Source organism: Elephantulus edwardii, unplaced genomic scaffold, assembly GCF_000299155.1.
Source record: "Elephantulus edwardii isolate Elephantulus edwardi_28Jun2011 unplaced genomic scaffold, EleEdw1.0 scaffold00089, whole genome shotgun sequence".
Classification (NCBI taxonomy): Eukaryota; Metazoa; Chordata; class Mammalia; order Macroscelidea; family Macroscelididae; genus Elephantulus; species Elephantulus edwardii.
Window position 1 is genome coordinate 5,274,798 of NW_006399839.1, and position 19,819 is coordinate 5,294,616.

Genomic DNA, 19,819 nt, shown 5'->3' on the forward strand with positions numbered 1-19,819 from the left:
ATGATGGGATGAGTTTACCCAGAGGCACCTCAGGAGAAAGGCCTGGCAATTCACTCCTGAAAAATGAACCACTGAAGACCTGACAGCTCTACTCTGACACACTCACCCTAAGTCGGAATCAGCTTGATGACAACTTGTTACTGTTGCTGGGTGCCATCGAGTCCAGTACCACTTATAGAAACACTATGAACAATGATCATACTCTCTCCTGTGCCACTCTCACCATCTCTGACATACTTGGGCCCATTGTGACAGTCACTGTGTCAATCCATCTCATTGTGGGCCAACTAGTTACTGGTTAAAGTTGTATCAGTAAGTACCAGCTGAATGTCAGATGTCAGCCTAGGCTGAGCAGGAAGGTAAAAAGCTGGCCAAGGGCCCTGAAAGGGTGGACTACAGTGCCTTTCTCCACAGGGGGCAGGGGCAAACTTAGGCTGTCAAGAACCAAAAAACTCTTTTAGGCTTTCTGAGCTATACGGTCATTTCTATAGTATGTTGTTCTTGTAGCTGCTATATGCTGTTAAGTAAGAACTGACTCACAGCTGGCCCTCCAGCAGGTTTTCAGAAGCTGTAAATATCACAAGAGATTGCCTATCTTTCTTCTGCTGTGCAGCCAATGGTTTTGAACCAAATACCTTTGGGTTGGTAACACAACTCCTTACCACTAGACCACCAGAGCTTCCTTTGCAGGAGGACATTATGCTGAGTCTTAGTCACAAAAAGACAAATACTGCATTGTACCACTAATGTAGAATGGGACTGACATCAGGGTTGGAGTGAGACTGAGAAAAATTGGATAAATTATGTATACTGCATCGAAACAGATGAGGGAGAGAACTATTTACAAGCGATATACGATAGGGTATTACAGTTATCACAAGAGTCCAGAATTAAGGTTGCATAGTGGAGTGCAGTTGAGGGTGGGGGCCTGTATACCAATGAAGGAATTTTTCTTTTACTTTTCAAAGAGAGGCGTGACCTGGGGGGAGGGGTGGGCAGGGAGAAAAGTGCAACAATGAATGAATGGAAATCTAAAATCTCTGTAAATGTTCATTAAAATTAATAATTTTTTTAAAGGAAAAAAAGCAACTAAAGATAATACTTAAGCCATGTGGCCATGTGTTAGAATCAAACTAGCTACAAACATAGGGCATAAGCCAGCCCCTGTTCTGGGGACAAACCAGAAACACTCTTTCATCCACCACCCTGGGCACTGGCATGGTGTGCCAGTAGGGACCCCTGCCCACAGGAAACTCATACTCCAGTGAGAGAGATCAAATCAATGACTGATGTGCTACACAGTCGGTGCTTACGAAGAAGCTGTGGTTTGTTGGCAGAATCCTCACCTTTCACGTAGGAGACTCAGGTTTGACTTGCGGGCCAGCACACTGCATGCACAGCCACCACTCATGTTCCAGTGGAAGCCTGGGAGTGCTTCCAAACTAAGACAGACTAGGAAGAAAGGCCTGGTGGTTGCTTGTCAGAAAGTGGCCAGTGAAAACCTTCCGGATCAAAACAGTCCTGTCCACAGCCCTTCATGGAGATGACGCAGGGGTGGGCACTGTGTCATTGTGTTGTCCGTCAAGTCACCATGAGCCAGGGCTGCCCTGAAAACAACAACAATGGCCAGTGTTGAGAGTACACAGAGACAAGGAGGGGGCACTAACTCAGCCTGGAGTTCAGGGAGGGGGTGTTAGCCATGTCACTGGCTCAGACGCCTGGCACTAAGACAAGCAGAGTCAGTCACCAGGAACCTTGCCTGAGCAGCAGTACGTGGCTTTCCTTGTGGGTGGTCTGTCATCACCACTTCCTCTCTTGTGCCCCAGTCTCTAAACAGCTACAACGATGGCGACGTGGAAGGAGCCAGGAGGCTCGGGCGGAACGCCAAGTGGGTGGCTGTCGCCTCCATCGTCATCGGCCTGCTCATCATCGGCATCACCTGTGCGGTCCACTTCTCAAAGAAGTAAGAGGTTCGAGTCCTGCCGAGGTACAGTGTCCTTCCTTGAGTGGTCATGGGCAGCTCGCGTGTGCTTTAGGGACAACCTCAAACAGAAGGGGGCTCCCTTTTCCTCACTGACTTCCCAATGGCGCTGCAGGTCCACAGAGGTCTCCTCCTCACTACCTTGGGGTCCTTGGCTTTTGGAAGCCCCACCGTCTTGTAGCTGCTTTATCAAATACACAGGTCAACACATTTTTCTGTAAAGATCTGGATGGTGAATATTTTAGGTCCAGTGAATTATACAAGGTCCTTGGGTGATACAAGCGGTTTGCAATCGGTCACTAATCTAAAGATTGTCAGTGTGAATCCATCCAGAAGCTCTATGGAAGAAAGGCCCTGGCAAACTGCTTTCATGAAGATTACAGCCATCAAAGATTAAATCCATCAAACAGTGTTGACATTGAGCCTTTTATAATATATTTGAGAGATAAATTCTCTAATAATGCTGTAGTTGCCCTTGTTGTTGTTGCTGTTGTGTACCACTGAGTCAGAACTGACTCACAGCTGACCCTCCCGTGGGTGTTCAGAGGCAGTTAATCCCATGGAAGGAGCCTGTCCTTTTTCCACGGAGCAGCTAGTGGCCTCAAATCACATGCCTTCAGAATTGCAGTTCAGCTTCTTGCCATGAGGCCACCAGAGCTTCCTAGAGCTGCCATTAATATAAATAAATGTAACTCAACTCATTGCTGTCAAGTCAAAAGTAAAGCACAGCTCAGCCTCCAGCGGGTTTTTGGAGCCTGTGAATTGCATGTGAGGAGATGGCCTGTCTTTCTCCCACAGAGCTGCTGGTGGATTCCAACTGTCAGAGAGGCTGCAGCTTTGGGTTAGCAACAGACTACACCACAGGAGCCCCTGATAAAGAGCTATAAGCCAAAAACCAAAGCCCCTTATCACCCGTGAGGTTGCTGTGCATCAGATTCAATTCAAAACCAACAGGTTTGTTTTGGTTAGGAGTCGCCCAATCTCAGACACAACTACTCCAATTCGCTTTCAGCAAAAAAAGCAATATGTAAATCGACGGTCATGTCTTTGTCCCAATAAAACTTTATCTACCACAAGCAGCTGGCTCAAAAGGTGTGGTGGGCCATTCCCAGATCTACAATTTGAGATCTAAGCTAAGGCAAGCAAGAGGACTCATGGAGAATCCCATAGGCTTTTCCTTGCCTCAGACCAGAAAAGGCAAATGTCACTTTTGTTCATAGTTTATTTGCTAAAACTATCACATGATGTTAGCTGATGTTCTGTCAGCTCTGACTCACAAGGACCCAATGGACAACAGAACAAAACACTGCTAGGACCCGCCACAGCCTCACAACCGATGCTATTATTTGAGCCCATCCGTCTAGCCACTATGTCAATCCTTCTCACTGAGGGCCTTTCTCTTCTCTGACTCTCTTCTTTTGCCAAGAATGATGTTCTTCCCCAGGGATTAGTCCTGGTAACATGTCCAAAATATGTGAGATGAAATCTCACCATCATCATCACGTCTAAGCAACATTCTGGCTTTTTCCAAGACAGATCTGCTCATTCTCCTGACATCCCATGCCATCCCATTCAATATTCCTTGACAACACTGTAACTCAAATGCACCAATTCTTTGATCTGTATTCACTGCCCAGCCTCTGCATACATCACGTAGTACCACATAAATATAAAAGGGTCAGTGCATAAAGCAGAAAGTCAGAATTCTAACTTGCTGTCTTCTCACCAGAACTGCTAACACTATGACTTTATATTGTATAAATGCATTTGTTTGTTGTTGTTGTTGTTATGTGCTGTTAAGTTATCTGTGACTCACAATGACCCTATGTACAACAGCCCTAAACCCTCCTCTATCCTGTGCCAATCTTATTGTCTCTGACACACCTACCCTCATTACTCCTGTCACTGAATCAATCCATCTCATTGAGGGTCTTCCTCTCTAGCGCTGTCCCTCCATCCTCCCAAGCATGGCATCCCTCTCCAAGGACTGGTCCTTTAGTGCAATATGTCCTAAGTATATCAGATGAAGCTTCAGAATCCTTGCCTCCAAGGAGCAGCCTGGTCTCACCCTCTCTAACCTGTTTGTTCTCCTAGAAGTCCACGGTATATTCAATACTCTTCTCCATCACCACAGCTCAAAGGCATCAATTCTCCTTCTATCATCCCTAGTCATTGTCCAGCTCTCTGATGCATAGCAGGTAATTGCAAAGACCATGGCCTGTATCAGGTGCACCTTAGTCTCTAGACTAACATCATTGCTCTTCAGTACTTTGAAGAGGTCTCTGATAGCAGACTTTCCCAATGCAATTCATTTTTAATTTCCTGGCTACAGGTATCAAGAGTGTTTAAATGTATATTGTTTTAAAATTAGAGGGTCAGGCAAAAATAAAGGCCCTCAGTGAGATGGGTTGTTGACACAGTGGCTACAATGATGGGCTCAAGCCTTGACTGTAAGGCTGTGGCACAACCACGTAGTGTTTCGCTGTCGTCCATGGGGTCCCTATCATCAGAGCTGACTCAACATCAGCTAATAACATGTGACAGTTCTAGCAAATATACTGTAAGGCCTGTAAACTGCTTCGCTGTGAGTCTGCATTGTTGTTGCTGGGTGTTGTCAAGTTATTTTTAACTCACAGAGACCAAATCTGACAACACAGAAGTGTCCCAGAAGGTTTTCTAGGCTGTCTTCTTTACACGAGGATTGGCCAGGCCTTTCTCTCGTGAAACCATTGTTGTTGTTGATTGCCATCAAGTCGACTGCGACTCATGGCGGCTCTATGCCTTTCCATAACTATCGTCATTTAACCAATTTCATAGAGTTTCCAGAGGCATGTGGTTTAGGAAGTGGATGTCACTCCTGCTTCCAAACCTGTTTTTCAACTGGGAGCTCCACCAAACACTATCCACACTGCAAAACCATTCTGGTATTTGATACCCCAATGGCACAAGGTTCAGCATCACAGCAAACCCAGATTACCTTGGTACATCAAATTACAAAGAGTGATGTACAAAGTAGAAGACTGTTTCTCCAAATATAACAACACTAGTTTCACTAAGCATTAGGTAGATTCAAACTAGTAACCGTTACCTGTAAACTAGTAGCTGAACACTTAACCACTGGCTCCACCAGGGCTCCTTGATTTTTACATTCGACGAGCTCACATATTCTTAGTTCAGGATGGAAGTCTTCACATCATTTCTAACGTTGTCCACGAGCTCCTGTCTGCAAAAGAGATGGATGTTGTTGATGTGTTCCTCTTTGTCTGCTAGAATCAGTGCCACCTTCCAGCTGAGCACTGGCAGGGGGCACAGTGGGGTGATGGACAGCAAAGACCCAGAAATGACAAGTGCAGATCTGTCTCTGTCTTTCCCTGCAACCTCTGGCAAGACAGATAACAATGCTGAGAGTGCACTGAGTTCTTTCTTGGGTCAACACAGTTAACCACGTCCTTGACCTAATCTCCATGTCATGCTGGCTGAGAAGGTCAACCTGTTGGGCGGAAAGTCCTTTTCACCTGGGTGGAGTGAGGGCGGAAGAGGACACCCTTTAACCTGCCAACCTAACCTTGGCAGCCAAGAGGGCAGCAGATGTCACAACCATACCAACGTCCTATGGGAGAAGCCAGGTCCAGGAGAAATTAGAGGCAGGTGGACGGAGGAGGTGTTATCAAAACAGGAGATGTCACAGAAAGAAAAAGAGCTGGTTGTATCCAAAAAGGAGAAAAGGAAACTAAAACACCCAAGAAGCCTCAAAGTTTCTTGCAAGAAAGATGACAAATGTGTGATGTTAGAAGAGATATGCACACAGTTTATTCCTTAAAGAAGGCATAATGTGCTAGTGGGGCTGGTGGTCTAGTGGCAGGAAGTTGCACTGTAATCCCAAAGACAAGCAGTTCGAACCCACCAACTGCTCCCTGGGAGAAGGATGGGCAAGCTCCTTCTGTGCCTCTGAAAACTCTCCGGAGAATCAGCTACTGGTCGGTTTGGACTCCACGATACACAACAACAATGTGCCTGTGAGGAATCCTTGGGTGGTGTAAACAATGGAGCTCTAGCTTAAAGGCCTGCAGTTCAAACCCACCCAGAGGTGCTTCAGAAGACAGGCTGGGGGATTTGCTTCCAAAAGGAGAAGTTCTGCTCTGCACATGTGCGTTTCCAGCACAATCAACTCAACTGCAAATAATTAACAACAACAACAAATACATGTACATGTATATAAGTGTGAGGCTGAGTAGTGTGAGGCTGACAGTATAAACTCTGGTCTCAGAGGACCTGAGCTGAAGAACCATCACCAGATGACAGCTTCAGCCAAGTCTCAGCTTCCCACAGCTCCAAGTGTCCTCAGTCAGAGAAGGAACACAGGTTATATATTATATATTATATAACAGTACCTATTTCATGAAGCCACCATGCAGATTAAGTCAATCACCTACAGATTGTGCAAAACTCAGCATCTGTTCCTAAGTGTCCCAAAAAGGCAGACCTTTTAAATATCAATATTTAATTGATTCTGTGACTGTTATCTATGTTACAGAGCGACGTCCTCAGCATTTTGTAAGAAGCCATTAAAAATAGTTCCAGGCTGTGGACTCATGAGCCAAATGCAAAGACTAGGAGGCCAGGGGACGGAGGCCAAGTCCTGGTTTGGCTCCTCAGCCCTGTGAAAGTATACACTGTCCAGATCAGTGTGAGCTGAGTGGGCTGTAATAATAGCAGCTGACAATGACCTCCTCCTCTTCACTGCCACAGAGTCAGAACCAACTCATAACCTAACCTCCAGCAGGTTTTCAGAGGCTGTAAATCACACAGGAGGAGACCTCCCATCTTTCTCCTTCAGAGAAGCTGGTGGACTTGAAATATCTGCATTTGGGTTGGCAGCACAATTCCTTAGTCACTAAGCCACCAGAACTCCCTGACACTTACTCTATGCCAGGCACTGTTTGGGCTCTTTCCATCCATTCAGTCACTGGATCCTCACAATAATCCCATGAGGTAAGTAGTAGTAGTAGCAGTAGTAGCAGTAGTAGTAGTAGTAGTAGTAGTAGTAGTAGTAGTAGTACTAGTAGTACTAGTAGTACTAGTAGTACTAGTAGTAGTACTAGTAGTAGTGGTGGTGTTCCCATTTCACAGGTGAAGAAATTGAGGTTCAGAATGGTGAAGCTACTTGCTCAAGGTGTCACAGCTAGTTACCAGGTAAAAGTGGGGTGTAAACCTAGGATAACTGGGCTCGGGGGGGGGGCTATGTTATTAATCACAATGTCACACCACCTCTATGTCAACACGTTCACTTCCAGTACACTCAGTAGCCAAGGTCAGTAGACTATATTCACCTGTGGTTAGCTGCCAAGTTTTCTCACATTCACCTCTGAAATACTGCTAAAAGGCTGTGTTTCACAGTGGTTAGAGCCAGGTATTCTAGCAGGATTCAAATCCTACTCTGCCCTGTCTGTAAAAGGGGACTAATAATAATGACGGTCATAATTTTCCCATATTTGGGTTCATGGTCCTTTCATATCCATTTTCCTCTGTGTTATCAATGAAAACAAACAAAAAAAATGTCCACCAAATCCCATGGAGAAACTCAAATGTAAAGGTTGTCTGTGTTGTGTGCTCTGTGTGAGTGGGTGAAAGGTGGGGGGAAGATGCTATCTTTTCGACACTGAATAATCCTATCTTCCTGTTAAAACCAATAAAAAGAAAGCTAGTTTTTAGAAATCCTCTGAAATAACATTTTCCAGGCTGAGCTTAGCCGAAAAATGGAATGCTGATGCAGGCTGACTAAGACAGATGCTCTCAAACACTGTGTTACACAGGAAGGAGGTTTAAAAGAAGGTGACATGCAGAGCCCACCCCAATTCACTAAGTCATAAGTGAGGTAAGGCCCAAGCCAGGCCCCTCCTGTCCCCACTCTCATCTTGGCGATTCAGATGTAGGTGGGCCACCAGGTGGGCCACCAAGAACACTTAGCAAGACCCTCAAATGGCTTTCCCCTCTCCGAACAAAGTCCAAAAGGAAGAATACACCAACAGTAGCCATTATAAGTAGTCAGTTTTCATTTACATCAGCAAGCTGACCATCCTAACACGTCCTATGCAGCGCCATGCCAAGGAGGGGAGTAAGGTTACTGCAGGGCAGATGCACCTACAGGCACGTTCACTTGTAACAATCTGAAGAGCAGCAAGGACTTCCATCAAAGGGCAGGGGAAACCTGCCTTTAAAGGAGGCTAGGGCAGGAAGAATACGGAATGAAAAGCTTTACTGATGTGAGCTTTCCAAGTTTCAAGTCATTTAAAAAGTCTGACTGGATTAAATAGTCAGTTGCCTTTTAAAATGTGTGAAGCTGCTGCCTTTAAATTATTCTTTATCCTTACCCAGAAACTGGAACCAACAACTCCTTCTCCCAAAGGGCCAGAGTTGCAGATATTCTTGGAATAGTCTTATTTTGTAAGAGTTGTATATCCAAGTTAAGGGGGGGGGCAGGGAGCCCCATCATTTTAATTTTCCAGGATATATATGTCAGTCTGAGGTGCTCTGGTGGCTAAGTGGGTAAAGAGTCGCACTGTCAACTCACAAGCAAGCAGTTTTAATCCACGGGCTGCTCCAAGGACAGAGACAGATCATCTCCCTCAGGATTTACAGCCTCCAAAAGGCTAGAGGGTCAGTTATGAGTCAGTTCCAACTCGATGGCAATGAGCTAAATCACAAAACAGGTGGGACAAGGCCAGGTGAGGCTTCATATCAAATATTCAACAGGTTTGGGCAGAATGCTGTTTTCATGAGGCGGCCTGCTCAGGTCCAAGAGGAAGCAGAAATTTATAATCTCTCAAAGTCAGAAAATCTCTGCTTTCAAGTTTCTAGGGAAAGTGGAGAAATAAATCAAACAAACGTTTAAATACTATAGCAATCCATTTATCAATCCTAACAAAATTCAAGTCCCTGGAGCTTGAAAGGAAAATTCTCCTTTCTGCTGATGCCCTGAGGATTCAAGAAAGTCAAATTCTTTTCATTAAGCTCCTCAAAGCCTGGGTCTCAGAGCCCCTTGCAATCACATCATATGGTCTGTTAAAAAGAGGGGAAAAAAAGGCGATTGCTGGGCCCCACTTGAGACCCACTGATTTACAACCACAGGAAAACTCTTCTCCCTAAAGATTCCTTATGCAGGTATTAACTCAAGTTGCAGTCCCCAAGATATCTGGACAGTCCCTGTGTGGTGCAAATTATTTGCACATCCAGCTGCTGGATGCAAGGTTGGAGGTTTAAATGCACCAGAGAGACCATTTTTAATAAGATTCAATGACCTATTATTGAAAAATGACCCAGTCATTGTGAACTGGAGTGCAGCTTTACTCTGATGTCCACGGGGTCAGCATGACTTGGAACTGACTCAACGGCACCTGATTTTTTTTTTTATAATTTAGTTTGTTTCTTTTTCATTTCAATGAACATCTACAGAGATTTTGGAATTCCATTAATTCATTGTTGCATCCTTCTCCCCTCACACCCCCTCCCCCCCATTTGCTCCTCGAAAAGCAAAACTCATTGGTACACAATCCCCCCGCACCTCCCCAAACCCCACCCCCTAACCCCAAATATATTCCACTCTGCAACCCTCATTGCATACTCCTACGATAAAAATAATGCCCTAAAATATAATACTTTTAGACTATTCTCTCCCCCATAGACTTCAATGCCGTAAACATATTTCATCCAGTTTTTCTCAGTCTTACCCCCACCCCAATGCTAGCCTCATTCTACAACAGTGGCACCATATAGCATTTGTCTCTTTGTGACTACAGCTTGGTGGGTTTGAACTGCCAACCTTTCAGTCTGCAACTGAGCACTTTTAACAGCAAGCCACCAGGGCTCCTCCTCTTGCACCATTTTCATGATTGATGTTCAAACCTATTGTTTCAGTCACTGTGTCTATCCATATTGTTGGGGATCTTCCTCCTTTTCTCTGGCCTCCTGGGATGAAAACTCTAGAACATTTTCATTTCTATCTCTGGTGCAACACTTAAGGGTGTCTACTTAGGAGTTAGATTGGTTGGGTTTGTGTGTGTGTGTGTGTGTGTGTGTGTGTGTGTGTACCATCAAATCAGATCTGACTGGTTGCCCCTCCTTTGCCAGCAAAGCATCTGGTGGATTCAAACTGAATACCTCTGTGATTGCAGTACAACCTCTTGCCATTAGGCCACCAGAACTCCCCAGGAGTTAAGATTGTTATAATTGTTGTGTACCAAACAGTCAGAACTAACCTATAGTGACCCTCCAGTGGGTTTTCAGAGGCAGTAAATTGCATAGGAATTTGACCATCCTTCTCCCACAGAGCAACTGGTGGGTTCAAAGTGCATGCCTTTGGGATTGCATTACAGTTTCTTACCACTAGGCCAGCAGGTGGTGCAAACAGATAATGGGCTTAGCTGCTTACAGAAAGGTTGGCATTTTAAATCAACCAAAAGGTACTTCAGCAAAAAGGCTTGGTAATCTCCTTCCTTTAAAATAGCCTTTGAAAATCTCGTGAGATGCAGTTGTACTATCACACACAGTGGTCACTCAGTATAGGCATCATTGCTATTGGTTTTACCTCTCCACCGCTGAACACACCTGAACAAGTATTTTAACCACCAATGACTCAGTTTTCTCATCTACAAAATGGGAATAATACTTCCTACAGTTGTGAGGATCTGATTGAGTGAACAAACCACCATACTTGGTTTGAGAGGCTATAAATCTTGACAGGAGGTGCCTTCTCATATTTCACCCATGCAGCAGCTGGTGGCTTGCGAACACCAATCTTTTGTATAATAGTTCGACACATTGTGAACTACAGCCCCTGGAGTTCCGTCTACACACACACCCCGCGTGCATATTCATATCAAACTGCACATTTATTTACAGAAATACAAAGAAAACCGCCTGAAGGAGGCACTGAACTGCTCCGAATGCTACAAACCCCTGAGAACAACTTCCACCAATTCCCAAGTGGTATATTGGAGCAACTCTAACTTGTGGGGTTTGATTTTTGTTTTTTGGGGTTTGGCTTTGGGGGGGTTTCTGCACGCATCCCAAGTAAATGAACATATATTTTGCAAATGCAATGAAATTTTCACAACTAGGCTCTTCGAGGCAAAAGCAATGACCTGACGGTCCTCGTTAAATCTGTCAAAAGTCAACCGACCAATCTTCGTCACGTGGTAACCTCATGCGTCCTCTGTATTAAACTAGAGAATGGGGGTCCTGGGGCGTCAGTGACACGCTGTCTGTCTGTCTGTCCGTCATACAGGGTGTGAGGCGCCGGCGCGGGCCACGAGCGAGCGCGGAGGACCGACCTCCCCGGCACCACCCAGGAGACACGGAAGACCCCTGGCTGCACACGGGGAGGTCTTTCCCTCCAGGACTCTCCAGAGGCAGGTCCCTGGCAACTGAACTGAAAGTCCAACACTGGGGAAAGCCAAGCAGCACAGCCACAGCAGCCAAACGTAGAGATTTGGAAAGAAGAAAAGCGCCGACCTCAGCGCTCTGTTCCCGCGAAGGCCGCTGGCGCGCGCGCCTCCTCAGCCACAAGGCGCCGGAAGTCGGCCCTTCGCCACGAGGACGGACTTCCGGTCGGGGCTCCGCAGGGGCTGTGTGGCTGCAAGTGTTTCCCGTTTGGACACCAGCCACTCACTGTTGCATGTTTAAAGTGGTCTGAAGTCCTCCGTTTTGTGGGCTCTTTTTTTCCCCCCTCTCATTTTTACATACTCCAATCTTCACCAACTGCGCCTCCTGTCCAGGCCCCGGCGTTTGCCCACCCGCCACCAAGTGACACAGCTTTTCTGGCCTTCAGACGTGGTCCTCATTTTCTAAGACCCCTTTGTCCGTATCCTCCACTGGTCAAAACAACTCTGAGAAAATACCCGTAGTGGTCAGTTCTACGCACATGTACACAAGTCCCGATCCCACTTTGGGATATAAACTGGCTGTTGATGGAATGTGCTTTTTCCTCCCAACTTTTTCTTTTCTTTTTTTTTTTTTGCAAGTTTCAAGAATAGATCTTTTCTTTTCCTGGATGTCACCTGGAAGTGCCACCTATTCTGTTTCTTTTCAGTGAAATGTAAATCCTTCCAGAATGAATGTATTAATTTAACGATGCCATGATTCTGCCTGCCAGGACACCCTAACCCGTTTCCCAAAGTGTATGGTGGTGTGTGTACCACTGGTGGTACACTGAGAAATTCTAAATAGTTCGCACGCATTAAGTGATGCTGAATCACAAAGTTTTCTAGGTTTCCTTCCCCCCCCCCCAATAATGAATACAGCCAACGAAAAGTGTAGCACTAGCAAGTCTTCCAACACCTTTCTAATGTTACGGCTCTTATTTTAACAAAGAGCAGGCCTCAAGTTCAGAGCCTTCTGTCTAAGTAAGACTTAAGAACACTGTGTTGTTTTCATTGTACTTTCATTTTATGCTCTCCATCTTTGGCTTTCTATTTAGGGATGTGCTCTTCTTTAAATAGGTGTACTTTTTTAAGGTGGGCTTAAAAAATGCTACCTGATTAACACAAAAGGTGATTATCTATATGGCAAAAATATCACTCAAAGAACCAATATTAGAAATACTGTGATAATCATACTTATTTGAAGAAGGGGAAAAGTGAGCTGAGCTAAATAAAACACCTGGTGTCCTTTCCCTTTCTTCCTTACTATCTAGCTATGCAAGCCAACTTCAGGCAAGTGTCTTAGATTCTCCTGCTCAAATTTTTTTCATCTGTAAAATGGAGATAAGAACACCTGCCTATTTACTTGAAAGTGTTAGGAGACTTGCCATGCTGTTTGTGAATGCCCCTGGGGGGAAATTCTAAGGACTGAGAAAATGCAAAGCATTGTTTTCAGTTTTATTATACATCTCAGGCATTTGTTAGAATTCTGAACCTTAATAAATAAAAAAAACTAGTGGACATGAGATTCCTGCAATCATTTCACCAAGATGTCCATGAGAGCCAGCACTTGTCCCAGGAGGACATCTGAGTCAGGGACATAAATTCTCAGCACACAGAGAGGTTCCAGAGTCAGCCCAGCATATTGGATCCTGATTTCTGTTTCTGACATCCTGGGTTTTATTTGTTTTAGGTTCCTAGCCTTTTATCCAGATGAAATGTAAGTGTGCTGAGAGGCAGAATAAAAATGGCTTTACGTAAGCCTATTTACTGTGGTGTGCAAATTGTGCATTCTTTGTGTTTCAGGCCTTCTAGATATTCCAAAACCAAATGGACCCACTCATCCCCAGTGAAAATTGTAGGGAACACGATACAGAGGGCAGGCTGTAGGTAGAGAGGCATTCATGCTCAACAGATTTGTAGGTAGAAAATAAAAAAAGGAATAAAACTTCCTATGGTGTCTTTTTAAATGGTGATCCCAGTAATGTTAAAATTAAGTTCTTACTACTAAATGAGATCTCCCAAGTAGAGAGGGAGCCTAATTTTTATTGGACCAAAAGAGCTTCAGAGAGTCTTAAGACTGACCAAGTGAGATAATAAACACCAGCCTTTGGTCGAGCCCTAACTATGCTGATAAAGAAAAGACCATCCAGTACAAGCACACAGGGATGGGAAGCCTCTTTTCTGTGCCTGAAAACCTGAAAAAACCTGGCAGCATAAACTCATTTTCATAACTGAAAATTGCAAGAATAGCTTTGGGCTATTTTGTCCCATTCCATTTCTCAGACTCAACTTTCTCCAGGAAGCACTGGGTGACACTGTTATGCCCAACGGATCAAGAGACAGACACCACAGGATTACAGGTGAGGTCTTTTAATTATCTGTGCACCAGGGGTCCCAGCAATGAGGCAGGATCATCCACTTTGGGGTTCAGTTAGGAGGTTTTTATACTTTTGCTTGCCCTTGATGCTGGGCCACTTGCTACAGCAGTCTACTGTTAAAATACTTCAAAGGCACAGAGACCCATGGACAGCATTTTGCTGTTGAAACATTTCAAGGGTATGTGGAGTACAAAACATCTATAGACAATAGCAGTTACTGTTTGGGGAAGCAATTCAAGACAAAACTTTGAGATTTAGGGCAAAATTTTCTAGACAGGGGTTTAGTTATAAAATTGAGTCTGTTTGGCTTCTCAGAACAAATGGTTGGTTAAGCATTCTACCAGCCAAGAGGTTAGTGGTTCAGACCCACTCAGAGGCAATGCAGAAGGCTTGCCTGGCAATCTCTTTCTGTAAGGTCACTGCCTTGCCAACTCAAAAAGTTCTGATCTGCACCCATGAGCTGCCATGAGTTAATCTTACTCGATGGCAATCAACAACAACTCAGGTAACCTGAGTTTCACAGTGACAAGAACTGGCAGCTCCATCCTTCATTCTACCAATTTAACAATCAATGCTTGTGGGACGGTGGTGCCTCTTCCCCCACTACACTGGGCAGAGGGGAATGGGGCAGAGTTCATTTCAAAATAATGCACAATTGATTTCAAACAAGAATAGTGTGGCCCTGGGCATGAGTTTATACCATGGTCAGGAATATTGCTGGCTAGACCCACTTCATGAGCTAGTCACTGGAGCTCAGCATAAAGTCATCTCCAGCTTAAATTTATGAGCCCGGCAAAGCAAACTCAAAGTACATCTAGCAGAGAAACCGATCAACCACTGTCCACATCAAGCATGCTGCTGCTTCTTATTCCTGCCTATCATTGACTGAATTGTGTCCCTCAAAAATATATACATATGTCATGATATCACGTGGAAGCTATGAATTGATAAGCCAAAGAGAAAAAGGATGAAGGGTGAATTGCAGCACCTCTTAATCCCATCACACCCCTACTCCAATGTAAAAGGAATATCCATAGCATGTGGTCTAGAATATCTTCTATGTCACTAGAGATAAAAAAGAGAGAGCTGGTTGCCTAGTGGCAAGAAGCTGTACTGCAATCCCTAAAGAACACAGTTCAAAACCACCAGCTGCTCTGCGGGAGAAGGATTGGCAGTCTCCTCCCATGAGATTAACTGCAAACCCACTGGAGGGTCAGCTATGGGTTGGTTCAGATTTTATAGTGCACAACAACAGAGATAAAAGGGAGGAAGTGAGCTGAGGGGCAGGGGACCCTCAGGACCACAGGGACAATCACCAGCAATGGCGTGAGAGTTTTTGGCTTTGGGTCTCTGCTCCCTGAAGGAAGCATCGTGAGAAGCAGCGTAAGGCCAGGACACATGGAGACCATGAAGAAATTCTTGGACTATATACACTGAAGGAGGCTGAATTCCTTCCACAAAAAACAGAGGCCTCCCCTTCGAGCGAGCAGTCTGAATTTGGACTTCTAGCTACCTACACTGCAAGAGAATAACCTTCTCCTTGGTGAAGCCATCCGTCCCCTTGTCGTTAAAGCAGCACTTGACAACTAAGACACTTTCACAAGCCAGGCGGAAGTAATCTGGTCCAGTGTTGCCATTATGCTGTCACCTTCATCAATTTCCTTCCTTGACCAATATTCACAGAGCATCTGTGCGAGCCAAGAACTGGCCTGGGCTTTGGAAAGCCATGTATTATTAAGAGAGATGCCTGGGAAGTGTTCCGAGACTAGGAGGTGAGCTGGCACATACACAAACAATGCAGACAGAGAGAGACATGAAGAAATTGTTATGTGACCACAGAGGAGGCAGCACTGACTGTTGTTCTCTGCTAAGGCGGTCAGTATTGCAGCTTCTGGAGCTGCCTGGTCTCAGCCCACTAGTTATGGGCAGAAGCAGATGCAGACAGGAAATTGCTGGCCTCAGCTCCTGGATCAGCAAATAATCTTTGGCCTACACCAGGACAGCTGCATTCAGCAAAACAGCACAGCATGTATCTTGATACCTAACCCTAGAGCCAGCCTTCTAAATATAAGAGACGGTTTGGGGCTACTGATTTAAAAAAAAAATTTCTAATACACCCACAGTCATTGGTTCACATTCTCTCTCTTACTCTCTTTCAGTGCTGTTGAGTTGGAACAGACTCACAGTTAAACCCCCAGTGGGTTTCTGAGGCTGTAAATTGCATGTGAAGAGACTGCCCACCCTTCTCCCTTGGGGCCACTAGTGAATCTGAACTAGCAAAGAGACTCAGGCTTTGGGTAAGCAGTGCAAACTGTACCACCAGAGCTCCCTTTGATTAATATTAATCCTTAATAAATAGTGGTGGCCTAGTGGTAAAAAACTGCACTGCAATCCTGAATGCTCAGGGTACAAATCCACCAGCTGTTTCACGGGAAAAGAACGGGCAATCTCCTCCCATGCAATTAATTGCTTCTGAAAACCCGCTAGAGGGTTAGCTATGGGTCTGTTCTGTCTCAACGGTATTCAACAACTCTCAGATAAATACTAGTGGGTGTCGAATAATTGAGCCTGGGGAGTCACCCTACAAAAAGAGGTTCCAGGGCCTGGACACTTGAAATGTGTCTTGGACAAGTATAAAAACAAGATGAATGCAAAGATAAGATTTGAGCATCACTCATCATTACTTCAAATGCTACAAAAGAAGGAAGCCCCTTTCCAGTAGAGGTTTTGGTGTTGGAGGTCAGGTCAGGAGAGGTAAGTGCAATTTTGCCTTCATGAATTTTGGAAGTGATGGTATTCCTAGCCCGGGAACAAGCTGTGCTTTTTTAGGAGTATGAGTAGCACCCAACAATGATAATTCATTGAGTGGCACACAGAAAGCTTTAAAAAAAATTATTTGCTGCTAGAAAGATTAATAAAGTAATAAATAAGAGTGAACAGGCAGGGACACGTGGAGAAGGAGAACTGTGTTAAAGCCCACCCTACCACCTTGATTTTATTTATTTTTGTTGTTGTTATCTAGCAGATTTAAAAATTTTTTAGAATTTTGGAGCAAGATGCACTTCCCCAAAGGATTCCTTGAAAAATCTGCCCCTAATCAGTCTCACTTACTCCTTCATCACAGACGATGGTTAAGAAACTAGAAGCAATGAAAAGTCACCTAAAACTACAAAGTTATTTCAAAAAGATCCTCACCTACCTGTGTGGGTGGCATTCCTGGTCTTTCTGAAGGCTTCTGTTGAGACTGGCCTGCCCCCTAGTGGGAGAAAATGGGGAACAGCATGTTAGAGCATTTTCCTTTAAATGAATGGTACTGTGAGACACTCTTGGCACCAGCAGCCAGGAAATTAAAAGACGTGTTTGGATGGGAAAGTCTGTGGTTAGAGATCTCTCTCAAGTGCTGAAGTGCAAAGATGTCAGTCTGGACACTAAGGTGTGCCTGACACATGCCATGGTCTTTGCAATCACTTGCTATGCATCAGAGAGCTGGACAATGACTAGAGATGATAGAAGGAGAAGTGATGCCCTTGAGCTGTGGTGTTGGAGAAGCGTATTGAATATACCATGGACTGCTGGGAAAACAAACAGATTTGTCCTGGAGAGGGTGAAGCTGGGCTTCTCCTTGGAGGCAAGAATTCTGAAGCTTCGTCTGACATACTTTGGACATGTTGCAAAGAGGGCCCAGTCCTTGGAGAAGGACGTCATGGAGGGTGGAGGGACAGCGCAGGAGAGGAAGACCCTCAATGAGATGGATTGATTCAATGACTGGGGTAATAATGGGGACAGGTGTGTCAGAGATGGTGAGATTGGCACAGGATAGGGCAGAGTTTAGGGCTGTTGTACACAGGGTCACTATGAGTCGCAGGAGACTCAACGACACGTAACAACAACAGTGAGAAACACAATGGAGGGGTGAAGGCAACTTCAACTCACAGAGGTCCTACTGAACAGAGGAGAACTGCCCCATAGACCTTACAAGAATATGTGTGTGTGTGTGCGCGCGCGTGTGTAAACATACATATATACATATGTGTGTGTATATGTATATGTATATACATGTATGTGTATATATATTTATATATGAGTGTGCATGTATATATGTGTGTATATATGCTATAAGTCACAAACAACTCGACGTCACATAACAACAACAACATGTATATACTGAGTGTGTGTGTGTGTGTGTGTGTGTGTGTGTGTGTGTAAAGAATTGGAGGTAGACTCATCAGCAATCTGCATTATGCAGATGACACAACCCTGCTTGCTGAGACTGAGGAGGACCTGAAGCACTTGCTGCAGAATGTCAAGGACTGCAGCCTACAATATGGATTGAAACTCCACATCAAGAAAACAAAGATTCTCACCACTGAGCTGATTGGTAGCATCATGATAGATGGTAAAGAGATCAAGATTGTTAACCACTTTATTTGCTTGGCTTCACAACATTCTTGGTATCAGTAGCCAGGAAATAAAGAGATTAATTGCATTGGGAAAGTCTACTGTCAGAGACCTCTCTAAAGTCCTGAAGAGCAATGATGTCTGGAGACTAAGGTATGCCTATTCCAGGCCATAATCTTTGCAATCACTTGCTATGCATTGGAAAGCTGGACAATGACTAGGGATGATAGAATTGATGCCTTTGGGCTGTGGTGCTGGAGAAGAGTGTTGAATATATCATGGACTGTTAGGAGAACAAACAAGTTCATCTTGGAGAGGGTGAGACCAGGCTGCTCCTTGGAGGCAAGGATTCTGAAGCATTATCTGACATACTTTGAACATGTTGCAAGGCGAGACCAGTCCTTAGAGAGAGACGTCATGCTTGGGAGGGTGGAGGGACAGTGCAAGAGAGGAAGACTCTTGATGAGATGGATTGGCTCAGTGACTGGGGTAATGGGGGTAGATGTGTTGGAGACATAAAGATTGACACAGGATAGGGCAGTTTTTAGGGCTGGTGTACATAGTGTCGCTATGAGTCGCAGGAGACTCGATGGCACGTAACAACAGATAGATAGATGGATAGATAGATAGATAGATAGATAGAAATAGATGATAGATAGATAGATAGATAGATAGATAGATAGATAGATAGATAGATAGTAGATAGAATAGATGTGTGTGAGAGAGAGAGAGAGATTGGTGATATAGTTATTGTGTGCCATCAGGGAAGAATCCATGGTTTTGGATCACAGTGTTGGAGAAGAGGACTGACTATACTACCACAGACTGTCAAAAAACCAAATACATCTATCTTGGAATAAGTACAGCCAAGGTGCTCCTTAGAGACCCGGATGACGGGACTTCATCTCACAAAATTTAGGCTTGTTACAGGAGGGGGCCAGTCCTTGGAAAATGACATCATGCTTGGAAAAGCAGTGGGTCAGCAAAGAAGAGGAAGACTCTTAAGATGGACCAACGCAGTGACCGTGGAGATTGTGAAGATGGGATGGGATTGGGCAAGGTTTCTGTCCATTGTCCACAATAGGGTCACAATGAATTGGGGTGAACTTGACGGCACTTAGCCACAAACACACTTAAGATTTTGTTCTGATCCAAAATGCCTCTATAGTGATATATTAAGAAAGAGAGGTTCTTTAGAAACACCAAAGGTAGAGAGAATGGTCAAGTGCCTGGTGGCTGGAGAGGGAAAAGGCTGATTCAGGTAGAGTTTAGCCTTCAGAGTGTATTCTGTTACACATCATACACAACAGTTATGCCCCAAAGGAGCTTTTCACACGTCATTAAGTAGTTGTGGTGCTGGAAAAGAACTTTGAATATACCATGGACTGCCAAGAGAGCTAAGAGGTTTATCCTAGAGAGGATGAAACCAAGCTGCTCCTTGCAGAGAAGGATTTTTTTTTTTTAGAGAAGGATTTTGAGATTCTATCTCACATACTTTGGTTATGTAGCCAGGAGGGACCAGTCTTTGGAAAGGAATATCCTCTGTGGAAGGGTCGAGGGGAAATACAGGAGAGGAAGACCTAAGATGAGACAGATTGATACAATAAGTGGGGTAATGAAGGTAGGTGAGTCAGAGACAGTGA

General features: G+C 44.6%; 1 protein-coding gene across 1 annotated transcript in view; it reads left to right on the forward strand.

Annotated features, from left to right (window-relative positions):
* The window catches only part of LOC102860525, a 69,827-nt gene that overhangs the window by 37,167 nt on the left and 12,841 nt on the right, over nucleotides 1-19,819 (forward strand). The window contains exon 2 of the mRNA XM_006890497.1: nucleotides 1,827-1,963. Within this exon, the coding sequence (XP_006890559.1) occupies nucleotides 1,827-1,963 (137 nt within the window). The remainder of the gene's footprint in view (nucleotides 1-1,826; nucleotides 1,964-19,819) is intronic.